General features: G+C 43.2%; 1 protein-coding gene across 5 annotated transcripts in view; it reads left to right on the plus strand.

Moving 5' to 3' along the window:
* pdzd2 (PDZ domain containing 2) overlaps positions 1 to 16,591 on the plus strand; it is a 369,757-nt gene that overhangs the window by 275,656 nt on the left and 77,510 nt on the right. For all 5 annotated transcript variants that reach the window (XM_070546319.1, XM_070546322.1, XM_070546324.1 and 2 more), the window contains 2 exons: positions 3,134 to 3,253; positions 6,081 to 6,195. In XM_070546319.1, the coding sequence (XP_070402420.1) occupies positions 3,134 to 3,253; positions 6,081 to 6,195 (235 nt within the window). The remainder of the gene's footprint in view (positions 1 to 3,133; positions 3,254 to 6,080; positions 6,196 to 16,591) is intronic.

The raw sequence follows: 16,591 nt of genomic DNA on the forward strand, positions 1-16,591 counted from the left end.
ACAAGCAGGAGAAAACTACAACATGGTTTGTGTTTTATGTTCTGTCCGTTTCATAATCGCCAATACGGACCTGAAAAACAAAGGAGACCGCTAGCTAGGTGATAACTTCTCACGGGGCCGCACAGTTAGTAACCTTTTTTAAAAGTAAAGCGACCGGAAAGCAGTACGTTCTTTATTCTGAAAATCTCGGTAGCTTCTCTCCATTTCCGCGTCAGATTTCCTGTCTTTCCTTCCCCAAAAATGTCGAACTTGACCCGTTTCATAGGCGTCGTGCGTAGAAAATAGAACCGGCACGTAAAGGCCGCGACATGCTGCTCCTGAGACGCGGCCGACTCGCGCTGCTGACGGCTCCAGTGGTAAAGATTCTGTTGACCACAGCGATTCCTATCAGCAGCTATGACGTGCTGCTGCAGTAACGTGCTGCTGACGGCTCCCGTGGAAATCCGGGGTGAGATGAAGCTAATTATTTTGATAACTCTGAAAGCTCAACTGGATCAAACGGTTCAAACACAGATGAGGTTCTACAGTTACCTCTGATGCTGCCTCACTTACTGAGGAAGAAAAATCGCATTAGGGAGGATGCCAATGATTTTGTTTCTAATAGAATCAATTTTATTCGTGAAAAATCCCAAAAAGTCATTGCTGCTGAAGGCTAACGGAATATATGGTTCAGAGCTATGGTTCTGTGTAAGTTTAGAAACTGTACTGAAAAGAAATTTAGGATTCTTATTCTCCTCAATTAGTGGGAAAAGACTGTCGATCAGCTCCAAAAAGGTTCTGGCAAACCATCCAGCACCTCAGGAGAGGAAGGCAGCAACTCGCCCACACTGTTTTCTGTGGAGGTGTGGAGCTGCTGACCTCGACTGGGGCTATAGTTGAGCAGTGTGGAAGCAATATTTATAGGAGCTCCTCAATCCCATTGACAAGCATTCTGACGAGGAACCAGAGCTGTGAGGCCTGCAGATAGACTGCCTGATCTCTTAGGCAGAAGTTGATGAGGAAGTCAAACAACTACACAGCAGTGGAACACTGGGGATGGATGAGATCTGTCCTGGGTATCTCAAGGCTACCAATGTTGTAGAACTATCGTGGTTGACATCTCTGCAAAATTGTGCAGTCACCGGCGAGAGTTCCTGTGGAGTGACAGACCGGGGTGGTGGTCCTCATCTTTAAGAAGTAGGTCCAGACAGTGTGCTCCAACTATAGGGGGATCACACTCCTCAGCCTCCCTGCCAACATCTACTTTAAGGTACTGGACAGGAGGGTTCAAGTGATAGTTGAATCTTGGATAGAAGAGGAGCAGTTTGGTTTTTGTTCTGGAAAACTGTTGACCAGCTCTTTACTCTTGCTAGGGAATGGAGAGGGCATGGGAGTTTGCACAACCGATCCACATGTGTTTTGTGGATTTGAAGAAGGCATTTGAACGTGTCCCCAGGGGACACTCTATGGTGGGTACTCCAGAAGTATGGGGTGGATGGCCTTTTGCTAAGGGCCATTCATTCCCTGTACCAGAGGAGTGTGAGCTTGGTCTGCATTGCCGGCAGTAAATCTGACCTGTTCCCAGTAAGGGTTGGACTCCGCCATCTTTATGGAAAGAGTTTCTAAGCACAGCCACTGTGTAGGGGGTATTGAGTTTGGTGGCAGGAGAATGTTGTCTCTGCTGTTTTTGGATAATTTAGTCCTCCTACCTTTATCAAGCTCTGAATTTTAGTTCTTGCTGGGTGGGTTTGCAGCCAAGTGTGACGTGACTGGAATGAGGATCAGCACCTCGAAATCCAATACCATGGTTCTTGATCGAAAAAGGGTAACTTGCCAACTCCAGGTCGGGAAAGAGGTCCTGCCTTAAGTGGATGAGTCGGCCCAGGACATATTGGAGCAAGTACATCTCCAATCTGGCCCGGGAATGCCTTGGGGTCCTTCTGGATGAGCTGGTGGAGGTGGCCGGGGAGAGGGCTGGCTAGGATGCCCTACTTGAGATGCTACTCTCACGACCCGGACCTGGAAAAGCAGAGGAAAACAAACATAAACTTAAACTCCTTTGATGCATTTAAATTTCATATCCTGCCAAAGTTGACAGTCTTGATGCATCGCACCACCACAGATGCATTATTTTTTATCATCAACTATTATCAAATTCTCACAAATATCAGAGAAAATGTTATGTAACAGAAAATCCTTGCCTGAACTATCAGATAAAATTTGCTGCTAGGTTAAAATGTTGTCTGTTGCTGAGGTCATTCAAGATGAGCTTTCCAGCACAAACTTCACCTGTAGAAGTTTGCTGCCCTGGCTAGCAGTGGCGGCCGGTGAATTTATTTTTGGGTGGGGCACATTTATGGCATCTGTTAGATGTTAGATTAGCTAATCACATATCATCACGAGGGGATGCCAATTTATCATTCTTATGATAGAATCCACATATTTTACCTCAACAATGACGATAAAAATAAGGGCTGAAAAAAGCTAAATGCACATATTGAGATAAACACACAGTAGATAAAATGCAATATGATCCTATTCACAGAAGTAGACATTTAACTTAAAGCCCAGACACTCTTCTTTACAACGATATAAGTACCATTACTCTACTGGCATAACAAACATTAACACTTATCACACTGAGCTGATTTCTTGTGTCTTGTGCTTTTTTACACGCTGGAGACTGTTTATTAGTCTCTGTTGCCACATTATGTAATTTTCCAGTTCTTCATACTAATAAAATGTTTGCTGCTAGGTTAAAATGGTAGGTTAAATGGTTAAAACTTCACAGGGTGTTTTCATTTGCAATTTTACAAAAAATTGGAGCAATTAAGAACAATATGTTAACAATATCAACTATCCACAATGGCTTATAAGTAATTGTGTGTTTACATTTTAAATTAACATACGTGATTTACATAATTATGTATGAATATGCAGAACAGTTTTGTTTCACCCTCTCATCTTAAGACCTTGTTTTTAAAGTTCAAGGTACTAATTTATGACAGGGTTATATTTTCATTGTGTCATATTGGATTGTAGGATCAGTTTAGTGTTCTGTCATTAATCATCATCAAGTTAGTATAAATGAAAAACATGAGAATAAATGAATCTGGAAGTCATCCTTGTTGTTTTGATGTTCATTCCCTTCTAGGAATATCAGTTAGCTAAGAAATCAGCTCGATCCCTGAGCACCGTTCAAGTAGAGTCTCCATGGCGACTGGCACAACCGTCTATTATCTCCAGCATTGTGCTGATGAAAGGCCAGGGCAAGGTGAGTGCTCTCCTTTCACACACAAGCACAAATAAAACCTGAGTGTGTTGAACCTCTCAATGAGTCTGGGGCTCATGCCACTTTAACGTTCTGTTTTCCCTTAAAAGGAACCCAGGTTACAAAACCTTATGGTTCTTAAAAGATAAATGTTAGTATCAGTTATATTAAAATGGTGTAAAAAACCTTCTTGATGTCTTCATTTTTATAAAATTTGTTAAAAATAGTTTAACTTGTAGGTCGCCATTGTTGTCAGCGTTGCAGTGCACTCTGGGTAGTGACGTCACATGGTTGTACCTCGGTTGCACCGGCCGGCTTTGCGACCCTGTAGGGACTGTTCGGCGGCATCAACGTGTCATCTGTTCAGCCTTTTCACTTTGAACCAGAGTGAAACATTAATGATGACATCACTGACCATGCTTCACAAAACGAGCATCAACATGAAGAGCAAGAAGGGCGGGATGAAACGAGAGCAGGACAAAACCAGTGATGCGTGTGCGGCAAATGCGTCTCCGTGGTAACAGAGAGGGAGTGTTTGTTGTCAAGAGCTCATACTTTTGTCAGCAGAAGTTAACGGTAAGCTATCGTGTGATCAAACTTATTCAGTTATGAATAATTTTGGAGAATATTAGCATCCAGAGCTGTCGTGTGCTTCATAGATGATCAGGATATTCAGTTGCCTATCTCCAGCGGTCAACGGGCAATCAGGCGGGGTACACCCTGGACAGAGAGCCAGTCCATCGCAGGGCAACACAGAGACAGACAGGACTAACAACCATGCACACACACACACACACACCTAAGAACAATTTAGACAGACCAGTCAACCTAACAGTCATGTTTGTGGACTGTGGGAGGAAGCCGGAGTACCCGGAGAGAACCCACGCATGCACAGGGAGAACATGCTAACTCCATGCAGAAAGATCCCAGGCCGAGAAGCGAACCCAGGACCTTCTTGCTGCAAGGCAACAGCTCTAACCACTGCGCCGCTGCACAGCCCAGATTTATAAATAAACATCAATATTTTGTGTGTTTCTGACAACAGTTTGGTACTACAGAAAACTTGTGGCCTATTAGGGCATACACGTCCTCATAGCCGGAGTTCCTTTTAAGTCTCATGGTGATGATCTGTTTTCAGACTTATAACACAGACGTGTGAGAGGACATCAGGTTCATTCTCCCTGTGAAAGTTCTTAAGAATTTGTTTTTCAGATAGCTTCCAGAAAGGCCTCTTTTCAGAGAAATAGAACTTAGATCTTACAGGAGTGACAAGTCAAAGGCTAGCCTGAGTTAGTAGTCTGAGCTAGTGCCTAGCCTGAATTAGTGTCTAGTCAGAGTCATAGGCATCTCTAGCCAATTTAAAAGTGCTGAAGTACTCCTAAATTGTGTCCCAGCACCAGTAAAATTTGGCAAATGAATTAATTTATTTCATGCTTGCTTATTTCCCCACACTAGTAAAACATAAAATGGTTTGATCATGCTCACCTTGTCTGGACTCATTTCTGAGCCTTCCTGAGCCGCACATGAACCACCGGAACAAACGGAAACAACACGGTGAGCAGCATGGAGTACAGAGAAGAAAGCAGTGATAAAAATGGTGTAACAGTAAAGACTGAAGGCATTTACTAGTCCTCCCTGGGCTGCCACCTTACCGTGGTGGAGGGGTTTGAGTGTCCCAATGATCCTAGGAGCTAAGTTGTCCAATGCTTTATGCCTCTGGTAGGGTCACCCATGGCAAACAGGTCCAGGGTGAGGGATCAGACAAAGTGCAGCCCACAGACACCTTACGATGATGAACATTAATGAATCCGTGTTCCTTCGCCCCCGCACGTGGGTCACCAAGGCCCCCCTCTGGAGCCAGGCCTGAGGTGGGGCACGTTGGCGAGCGCCTGGTGATCGGGCTTTCATCCATGGAGCTCAAACTCACAATAACCCCTTATAGATCATTACAAATGTAGAGAAGATGTTCCTACATTTAATTAGAAACCATAAAATGTGAAATATCATGAAGTATGAAATATCACCAGAAATGGACAATTCATCACGCTACACAATGCTCAGGAATGCTTCCTGATGTTTTTCAGTTCTGTTCATCACTTCTATGGACAGGATTTCTAGGTGCAGCCAACGTGTTGAGAACATTTTGGTGGCCTGAGGATCAGGTCTCTGCTTTTTGCAGATGATGTGGTCCTGTTGGCTTCATCAGAACGTGATCTTCAGCTTTCGCTGGAGCGGTTCACAGCCGAGTGTGGAGCAGCTGGGATGAGAATCAGCTCCTCTAAATCTGAGACCATGGTCTTGATTCGGAAAAGGGTAGAATGCCTTCTCCGGGTCAGGGATGAGGTCCTGCCCCAGGTGGAGGAGTTTAAGTATCTCGGGGTCTTGTTCACGAGTGAGGGAAAGATAATTACCCTATTGACCCAAATATAGAATGACCCTGATTATAAGACAACTCCGCCTTTCCAAGAAAAAGACAAAAAGAGAAATCACAGAAAGATAGATGGATGGATGGATTTTTGGTGTTTCATAGTAATGTCTAATAATTATATGACTGGTCTTTAAAACCCTTTTAATTGTTGAGCACTTTAGTCTGTGTCTATTGTGAAATTTGCTGTTCTTCAGTATTATTTCATAATCTATTTGAAATAATGTTGAAATAAAAACATAAATCACCTAAAATCACAGCGTATGTGCAGCAAAATGCAGTTTTTAAGTACAAAACACTGCAGTTAAGTCACAGAGACGAGCTGGTCTAGATGTTCTCTGATGGCTTCTACAGGATGGTCATTAGTCAGGTGGTCTAGGAATGACTGTGATGTTCCTTCTCCAGGGCCTCGGCTTCAGCATCGTTGGTGGGCAGGACACAGCACGAGGGCAGATGGGTATTTTTGTTAAAACCATTTTCCCTCATGGAGCTGCAGCAGCCGATGGACGACTTAAAGAGGGTAGGGTACCCAATAATTTTACACATCAGCTGTCTTCACAGGCACTGTGACGTTCAGATTATTCATGAAATAAAACAAGATTTTGATGTTTAGGTGATAAGATCTCAGGGTTGTCTTCTTTCCCACCAAGATCATGTCATAACAAAGTTAACACATTATCGTGTGTGTTGGTTTGAATCCTGGCCCAAACAACAGTTTCTGGTAAAGCTTCTGGTAATATCGCTGATAAGAGCTCTGATATTAGTTCTGGAGTTTGCTCTGATTAACTCCAGTATTAACCTAAAATTAGCTTTGGTATTTACTCTGATATTAGTCCTGATATTATCTCTGGTTCTAGCTCAAATGCTAGCTTTAGTATTTACTCTGACATTAGCCCTGACATTAGCTCAGGTATTAGCTCAGATGCTAGCTTTGGTATTTACTCAGATATTAGCTATGGCATTAGCTTAGATGCTAGCTTTGGTATTTACTCTGATATTAGCCCTGACATTAGCTCAGGTATTAGCTCAGATGCTAGCTTTTGTATTTACTCTGATATTAGCTATGGCATTAGCTCAGATGCTAGCTTTAGTATTTACTCTGACATTAGCCCTTAAATTAGCTCAGGTATTAGCTCAGATGCTAGCTTTGGTATTTACTCTGACATTAGCCCTGACATTAGCTCAGGTATTAGCTCAGATGCTAGCTTTGGTATTTACTCCGACATTAGCCCTGATATTACCTCTGGTTCTAGCTCAAATGCTAGCTTTGGTATTTACTCAGATATTAGCTATGGCATTAGCTTAGATGCTAGCTTTGGTATTTACTCTGATATTAGCCCTGATATTACCTCTGGTATTAGCTCAGATGCTAGCTTTGGTATTTACTCTGATATTAGCCCTGATATTACCTCTGGTATTAACCCTTTAGGCGCCATAGCATTTCCAGTAAAATATGAATTTTTTACATCACTTTTTAAAGAGTTTGTAGCTTAAATCTGGTTAGAGATAGAGGAATATTGTAAATTAGAAAAATCTTCAGTATGAGCCAAGTTTTGTGATTGGAACAAATTCACTCACATATTTTGCATATTATGACGTCATCAGGTGGCAGCCATATTGGATTGCATCACATTTGCAGATTTTTGTTGTTTTTTATGTTTTTGTCTGATTTTCTTAGTGTCGTTATTGTTAATGACACATATATACATATTTCTATGTAGACAGATATAACTATGTATGTATATATATATATATATATATATATATATATATATATATATATAATATTTATAACTTTATTGGTATTTTGTTATGTTTACTGCGTATCAATCAAGAACACTGTTTTTGGTGCTTCAGTGTCATGAACACATTTCACTCATCCCTTCTTTGGTTTGTTTTGTTTATAATATATATATATATATATATATATATATATATATATATATATATATATATACATATATATATATATATATATATCAATTAGGGATGCAACGGTATGCGGTAAAATACCGGACGGTTCGGTACGCCCTGCACGGGACAATCTGCCCTCCTGTCCCGCGGGACTTCGGTACTCCCATTGATTTTGCGCTGCTCTTTTATTTCATGCTTGGCACCATGCGCGTTTGCCGGTCCAGGTAGATGAAAGGCCCACCCCCAAGTTAATGTCCAATCACCATTGTGCATCCGCGTCCTCACTCACAAACTCTTACTACAGGTAGGCGGCTGGCTGAGAACGAAGAGACACGAGGAAATGGCGAGCTGCAGTGGAGTTGAAAGGAAAGAGTTTGAAGAGGCACCAGGCTCTTTTAAATCTTTAAATTTGGTTTTCAACATTTATTGAAGACGCTCGACCGACGTTATTCTGTGCCCAGTCGCACACATTTTAGTCAGGTCGTCATCCCTGGTCTTTACGACAAAACGCGCAACGCCATCGAGAGTGATTTGGCTAAGGCAGAAAGCCTCGCACTGACAACTGATAGTTGGACTTCTCAGGCAACGCAGAGCTACGTGACTGTGACGGCTCACTACATGCTGGACTGGGAGATGAAGCGCCGTGCTGCAGACTCGCCCCCTCTATGAAAGCCACACAAGTGCGCATTTAGCAGAAGAGATAAAAATGCAGTCACCGAGTGGAAGCTGGAGCGGCCAAACAAAACTATACCCGTCGCCACAGATAATGCTCCAAACATTGTTAATGCAGTTAATGAAACTGTTGAGCTGGGACCCCAGATTAGCTGTTTTGCTCACACTGTGAATCTCGCTGCAAAGAGGGTTGTGTCAATCAACGGTGTGTCCCGCCTCCTTGGGAAAGTGAGGAAAGTTGTCACCTTTTTTCACCACAGCACCACAGCCAACCAAGCACTTGGTTCATTTATTCCATACTGTGATGTTACAGCACAAGCTAACTCCTGTTTGTTAAAACGCAAAATGCACTTTTACTTTTGCATTGCTTACCTCATGTATCACGTATCATGGTTGGGAACCATTAGAATATTTTCAAGTGTCTTTGTTTACATTTTGTAATTTTTTTATATATTTTGTATTGCATACAAGTGATAATTGAAAGAGGGTATTAGTGTTCAATGCAGAGAATGTTAACTTATTTCATACACGGATGTCCTTACAATTGTGACATTCTGTTTTCGCTCTGAAGAAAAATAAAATGCATGTTTTAGAATAAACGCTGTCTCCTTCTGCACAAACATATACCGAACCGTCCCGTGGACCGTGGCCTAAGTACCGAGGTACGGACCGTACCGTGGGCTACCTGTACCGTTGCACCCCTAATATATATATATATATATATATATATATATATATATAGATAGATAGATAGATAGATAGATAGATAGATAGATAGATAGATAGATAGATAGATAGTGGGGCAAAAAAGTATTTAGTCAGCCAAGTTCTCCCACTTAAAATGATGACAGAGGTCAGTAATTTTCATCATAGGTACATTTCAACAGTGAGAGACAGAATGTGAAAAAAAATCCATGAATTCACATGGATGGATTTTTAAAGAATTTATTTGTAAATCAGGGTGGAAAATAAGTATTTGGTCAATAACTAAAATTCAACTCAGTGCTTTGTAACATAACCTTTGTTGGCAATAACAGAGGTCAAACGATATAGGTCTTTACCAGGTTTGCACACACAGTAGCTGGTATTTTGGCCCATTCCTCCATGCAGATCTTCTCGAGAGCAGTGATGTTTTGGGGCTGTCGCCGAGCAACACGGACTTTCAACTCCCTCCACAGATTTTCTATGGGGCTGAGTATGCGCAATATAGGCAGATGCTGAAGCTCTCCAAACCTGCAGTCAGAACTTCTAAGAAGTGGACCTGCGAGGCTGTGGAGGAGCTTCGCGTGTGTCTGGACACAACAGACTGGGACATGTTTGGATCTGCCACAGACAACTTGGATGAATATACAGACGCTGTGACGTCATATATAAAATTCTGTGAGGACAGCATTATCCCAACAAAAACCAGGGTCACTTTTAACAACGATAAGCCCTGGTTCACACCCAGACTGAGACAGCTGAGGAGGGAGAAAGAAGCAGCCCACAGAGCCAAGGACAGAGAAAGCTACAAGGGCGCTAAGTACCAGTTCTCAAAAGAGTTGAAGAAGGTGAGATCCCGGTACAATATGCGTCTAAAGGAGCAGTTCTCTGACAATGGCGCCACCTCTGTCTGTAGAGGGTTCAGGCAAATCACCAACTACAAGCCTAGGGCCCAACATGCTGCTGACGATCTACAACTAGCTGAACAACTTAACTCCTTTTGAAATGCAACACCCATCCCCCACCCCCCCTACTGCACAGGTTTCTTCAGCCACTCTGGTGTCACATGCCTCCCCCACCACCTTCACCACTGTGAATAGTACAGTGCCCGATGACCACCCCTCCCCCTCCACTGCCTTCTCAGTGACAGAAGAGGGTGTGCTCAGGGTTTTCCTTAAGCAAAACCCACGGAAATCCCCGGGCCCGGACGGTGTCTCCCCCGCTACCCTGAGACACTGCGCAGAGGTATTGTGTCCAATCTTCACGGACATCTTTACCATCTCCTTGGAGTCCTGCCATGTTCCAGCCTGCTTTAAGCTGTCCACCATTGTCCCTGTCCCTAAGAAACCCCGTATCACTGGACTTAATGATGACAGGCCTGTGGTGCTGACGTCTGTAGTCATGAAGCCTTTTGAGCGCCTGGTCCTCCCCCATCTCAAGTCCTTCACCTCCCCCCACCTGGACCCTCTGCAGTTCGCATACAGAGCCAATAGGTCTGTAGACGACGCCATCAACCTGGCCCTCCACTTCATCCTGCAGCACCTGGACTCCCCGGGAACCTACGCTAGGATCCTGTTTGTGGACTTCAGCTCTGCGTTCAACACCATCCTCCCTGCTCTGCTCCAGGACAAGCTCTCCATGCTCAACGTACCCAACTCCACCTGCAGGTGGATCACTGACTTCCTGACAGACCGTAGGCAGTGCGTGCGGCTGGGGAAGAATGTCTCCACCACTAAGACAATTAGCACAGGATCTCCACAGGGCTGTGTACTTTCTCCTCTGCTCTTCTCCCTGTACACAAACTGCTGCACCTCGAGCCATGACTCCGTTAAACTGATCAAGTTTGCGGACGACACCACCCTCATCGTGCTCATCTCTGACGGTGACGAGTCTGCCTACAGGAGGGAGGTGGAACGGCTGGTGTACTGGTGCAGCAGCAACAACCTGGAGCTCAATGCTCAGAAGACAGTGGAGATGATTGTGGACTTCAGGAAAGTCACAGCCCCATCTCTCCCCCTCGTCCTGACGGACACCCCCGTCACCACTGTGGACTCCTTCCACTTCCTTGGAACCACCATCACACATGACCTTAGGTGGGAGCCATCCATCAGCTCCCTGATCAGAAAGGCCCAGCAGAGGATGTACTTTCTGCGGCAGTTGAAAAAGGCCAAGCTGCCGGCCCAGATGATGGTGCAGTTTTACACGGCCATCATTGAGTCCATCCTCACCTCCTCCATCGCTGTGTGGTACGCTGGAGCCACGGTGAGGGACAAACATAGACTGCAGCGCATTGTGCGCTCTGCTGAGAAGGTGATTGGCTGCAGCCTTCCATCTCTCCAGGACCTGTACGTCTCCAGAACTCGGGGGCATGCAGGTCGGATAGCAGCTGACCCTTCTCACCCGGGTCATAGACTTTTTGAGCCACTTCCCTCAGGCAGGAGGTTACGGTCCATCCGGACCAGAACCTCCCGCCATAAGAAAAGCTTCTTTCCATCTGCCGTTAGACTTGTGAATAGATTATAAACATGTCGCGAGCACGTCCTATTTGTCGGTTCCTTTAAAACCTGGTTCCGTCAGAACTTAATAAGACTGCGCTGCGTTCTCAGGGTTCGTGGGGATGTCGGTGAGTTTTATTGTACTAGACCCTGGTTTGGACTTCCTCAATTAGAATCAGTTCCCTATTTTAAGGAGAAATGATATGCCATACTCGTTTCTTTGTGAGAGCACACTTCCTTTTAATTAATCCCGTTATCTATTGGTTTAGATACTAGGGTGAAGTCCAGCGGGAGGCCATCCATCGCTGGCAATTCTTTGGGTTATTAGGATTAATTTGCGCCTCTGTCAGCTTTTGTGGGCGGTGGTTACTAGAAAATGATTCTTGTTAGTTGATCAGGCTAACATAGATTTATCAATTAATCTAATTAATCCAACCTTCCCACGCTGGCGGAGACTTTTTCACACTTGCAAACAGAGCCTAAATTAACCTACTAATGTTTTGGCTTATCATCCTTAAGACATCTCGTTACTCACGGGAGAGGAGAAGACTAGCTTCTTTACTTAAGGTTTCTTTTGATCAATCTGTCACAAACCGTAAAGCAAATCCTGATAATTCAGAACCTGTAATTAATGTGCTTACCTCTCCTTAAGATAGGTCGGGGCTCCCACTTGTCCCTTCAAAGAGGACCTTTAAAGAATCAGGAATGTGGATTCTTTTTCAAAAAGTTTATTACAAGATTAAAAAATGCAAAAATGAGTAGACATAAAACTGACCACTTCCCCCAAGGAGAAATTAGTCCTAATGATTAATTAAGAATAATTACTTGGCTTACACCAACTTTGTCCTCAAGCTACTGCTCCTGCTACTGTGTCTGTCGACTGCCCCAAAAACTGTCTCGTCATCCTCCGTCCATGACCTCCTCTATCCCAAATCTGCTCCGTCTCTTCTGTCGTCTGCCCCAACTGTTGTGTCAGCTCTGCTTCTAGCTGCTCTTTTATACTCTTCTTGGGTCAGCTTAGACAAAGTAAATGTTCACTAGTTACACATACATCATTATCCCATGACAGTAAGGTCATGGGGTCATCTACCAGATACACACTTTTTTAGTTCAACAAATTCTTCAGGACGGCTTTTCAGCTGAACTCAGGCCATTAGGTGTCTTTTCCCAAAGTCCAGCATTCCTCATGAAGGCTTTCTGTCTTCTGATAGGCTCTCTTCAGACTGTCTCCTGCAGCTCCGCCTCTTCTCCTGCTGGTAGGGTCAGACACTTCTTGACCTTTTGCCCAATTTGGCTCCCACAAGCAAGTTCTGATCCATTATCTCTGCGACCCTTCCGTGACCCTCGCTTCTCGCCACAGTTTCTGACCCCTTGGATTCTTCATGGAGGGTTTGTCCACTTCTGAGATGCTTTATCTTCAGTTGATCTTCTTTTGTCCCAGCTTGGATGCTTGTTGTGCAGTTGGGCCCCTGTCTTCTGGCTGATTTTACTCGCATAAGCAAGTTCAGTGTGGGTCCAATCTGATCTCAGTGGCCCACCTGTTGACTCCGTTTCTTGCCACTGTCTTTGGCATGTGGGAACTTGCAACAAACACACAACCATGCTCGTCTTCTGTACTCGACACAACGTCACGTTATCGGCCATGTTACCATTACCTGCCATTTTTTATCACTGAAAGTTTTATTCTAGTTTTTTTTGTTATATTTTATTCTATTTTACTCTGTTTTTAATCTTATTATTCATGTTATATGTAGCACATTAGTACCGAAGCAAGTTCCTAGTTTGTGAATTGTTTGTTCACTGACAATGGCAATAAACCTATTCTGATTCTGATTCCTTATCCCAGAGGTGAGCTAGAAGAAGAGTGAACCGTCCCAGCTGCTCCACCCGGATAGCTGGTTTGACTTTCCCACTGTCGCTGGGTAAGGCTGCTGCGTGGTCCTGCAGCTTCTGTAATAGTTCACGTGATGTAGACTCGCCCTGGCTGCAAGCCTCCATGTTTGAGGAACCTATACAGCATAAAACAGCATCAGTAATTACTGTTCCCACAGAGGGAGTTGCAAATTCTTCCACATGCTCCATTTTATCACAATTTCAGTGAAATCTCACCAGGAAGCACAGAAAAAGTGTAATGCACTAGAGGTGCCAAAAGATAGAGCCAGAGCTAGATGCACCGTGCGGAAGGGGTAGTGTGCACGCCACTCCGTGATGTCACTCCGTTACGCACAGATAGTCCGTCCCCAAAATGGCGACGGGCCTGCTTTAGACCACTTTTCACAACAAAAAGTCACAATTATACACTCAAAACCACTAAAACATGCAGGGTGCTTGTTTTGTAGGATAAAGCGAGTTATGACGAAGTCAAACGCTGCCAAGAACGGTTGAAAGCGCTGTCGAATTGCTAGTTCGGTGGCGTTGTGAGCCCTGTAACCCTTAGCGAACAGCTCAAACTGTTTGTGAAGCGAGTCTTTTTGGCGTGATTCTGATGAGAATCAGCCCTTCGACCGAGTAAATCGTCGGTAAAGCGTTTAATTTGCGGCATGCAACTTTGCTTATGCTTCTTCTTTTTATTGACCCTAGACCTGGTTTCATGGGGTGATTCTTATGGGTAACAGTACTGATTTCTTGCTAATTAATTCAGCTTAAGAGCTAATTAATTCGCCGAGGCGTCTCTCGTCTAATTCTGATGTAGATACAGAATTAGTGTCCGGAATTCTCGTCGGAAAAACGACCGACTTTGCGGCGTTTGAGGCTGATTAAAACAGTTGATCAGACCGATTCAGCAAACAGCTAAATGCTAAGTGGAGGTCGGTTTCCTGACTCCAGTTAAACACAAGCTTATCACAGTGACAGAACTACCCAAGCCGTGCAGTAGAATCCCTCCAACAGACAAACACACACCTCCATACATCTATTTATCTTAGAACAAGAAGAAATAATTATTACCTGTGGTTTAGCTGAACTGGAGAAATGGAGGCTGATGTACATAACAGCAGACTGTGAAAGACAAGGGAGAGCAGCGCCCCTTGGTGGCGAATAATGAGATCGCCCTCGTTTTTCTCCCAGACACAGAAAAATAGATTTTTGATTTTAATTAATGATTCAACCCATTAATGAAGTCTACAATTTTAATGAAACCTGGCTGAGCTCGTCATCATGTAATGAAATCAATAAGAGGGTAAACTGGATTAAAATGCTTAAGAGCTATTTATTTTTATTGTCATTTCTTGTGACCCATAGCTGTGATAATCTATTAATTATAGAATATCACCTGCTTGGTCTTTAAGATGATTAGGCGGAAGATTCGAAGACACTTTGTTTATTCAGGGACTGTCATCACTTTGTTTAGGATTCAAGAACCAGTCAGGTTTGCAAACAAATAATTTATTTTACAAACAATTTAAGACATGACAAATGGTTTAAACTATTATTTACTGTGAGCGGATGCGAACTAAGAGATGGGTGTCTGGAACTAGGTGTGACTATAGTATGTCAGAGTCGGTAGCATGAGAAAGCTGAATCCTGGATGGAGGAAATTTGGTTTGCAGGTAAGCTACAAGCTGTTATTCATCAAACTGCATACAGATGCTATCTGGGTGTCTACGTTACCCATAGAGGCACCCTCTTGACGGATCCGAAAGTCAGAGGGGGTCGGATGACCGCTGGTACCGGAGGGCTGTAGAGTACCGAGGTTCCGTGCTTTCAGTCCTATAGATGTGTTTCGGGTCACGCCAGATGGATGGAAACCACGCGTCTTGGACTCTTAAGGAGTCTAAACAAATCAGCTGTCTGCAGGAAAAGACTATCTTGTTGTTCGGCTTCGCGGGTGCAAAAGCTCAAGGTTTTAACTTTGTCAAAATCCTTCTGGTGGAAGAGGCTCGCTCAGACGGCCGTTCTGAGCTTCTCTCTCTCTCTGTCTGTCTGACTTACTGAGGTTGAGAGTGAAGCTCTTTTTAAGGCCTGGTGTTATCTCAGAAGTTGCCAAGCATCTCAGAACAGTCTCCGATTCTGAACTCTGAAATGTGGGACAAGGTTATTTGTGTGTCATGTCTTTATCTTAGCCTTACTCTGTCTGCAAGTGTGATGACCTAATCCAGTAAACATAGTATCATTGAAACAGATTCATGAAACATTTCTTCATTTATAATTATACATGGCAATATTTAGTGATTATTAATTACAAAATCTTAGTTATAAGATCTTCTTTTCTTCTGGGAATAAAAGTTTATCTAACAAAGTTCTGTGCAGAACCTTGAGGAAAAGAATGCTACTTGTTCATATTTCATTTTCTGTTGAAGCTTCAGTTCAGCTGATGAAGTCATCTGATTAAAGAGCCTGTGTGCAGACGTTCCATCTCCTGTCAGGGTAAAATACAGCAGAACGTGTGTGGCCAGGGTTATTTGCTCTGGCCGTGCATATGAACTGTGGGATCTGAAAATCAGTCCATTTGGTGACGTTACATGGCATTAACTCTGATATTAGCTCTGGTATTAGCTCAGATGCTAGCTTTGGTATTAACTCTGATATATATTAGTTCTGGTATTAGCTCAGATGCTAGCTTTGGTATTTACTTTGATATATATTAGCTCTGGTATTAGCTCAGATGCTAGCTTTGGTATTTACTCTGATATATATTAGCTCTGGTATTAGCTCAGATGCTAGCTTTGGTATTAACTCTGATATATATTAGCTCTGGTATTAGCTCAGATGCTAGCTTTGGTATTTACTCTGATATATATTAGCTCTGGTATTAGCTCAGATGCTAGCTTTGGTATTTACTCTGATATATATTAGTTCTGGTATTAGCTCAGATGCTAGCTTTGGTATTTACTCTGATATATATTAGCTCTGGTATTAGCTCAGATGCTAGCTTTGGTATTTACTCTGATATATATTAGCTCTGGTATTAGCTCAGATGCTAGCTTTGGTATTAACTCTGATATATATTAGTTCTGGTATTAGCTCAGATGCTAGCTTTGGTATTTACTCTGATATATATTAGCTCTGGTATTAGCTCAGATGCTAGCTTTGGTATTTACTCTGATATATATTAGCTCTGGTATTAGCTCAGATGCTAGCTTTGGTATTTACTCTGATATATATTAGTTCTGGTATTAGCTCAGATGCTAGCTT

The sequence above is a fragment of the Nothobranchius furzeri genome, chromosome 17, assembly GCF_043380555.1.
Source record: "Nothobranchius furzeri strain GRZ-AD chromosome 17, NfurGRZ-RIMD1, whole genome shotgun sequence".
Lineage (NCBI taxonomy): Eukaryota > Metazoa > Chordata > Actinopteri > Cyprinodontiformes > Nothobranchiidae > Nothobranchius > Nothobranchius furzeri.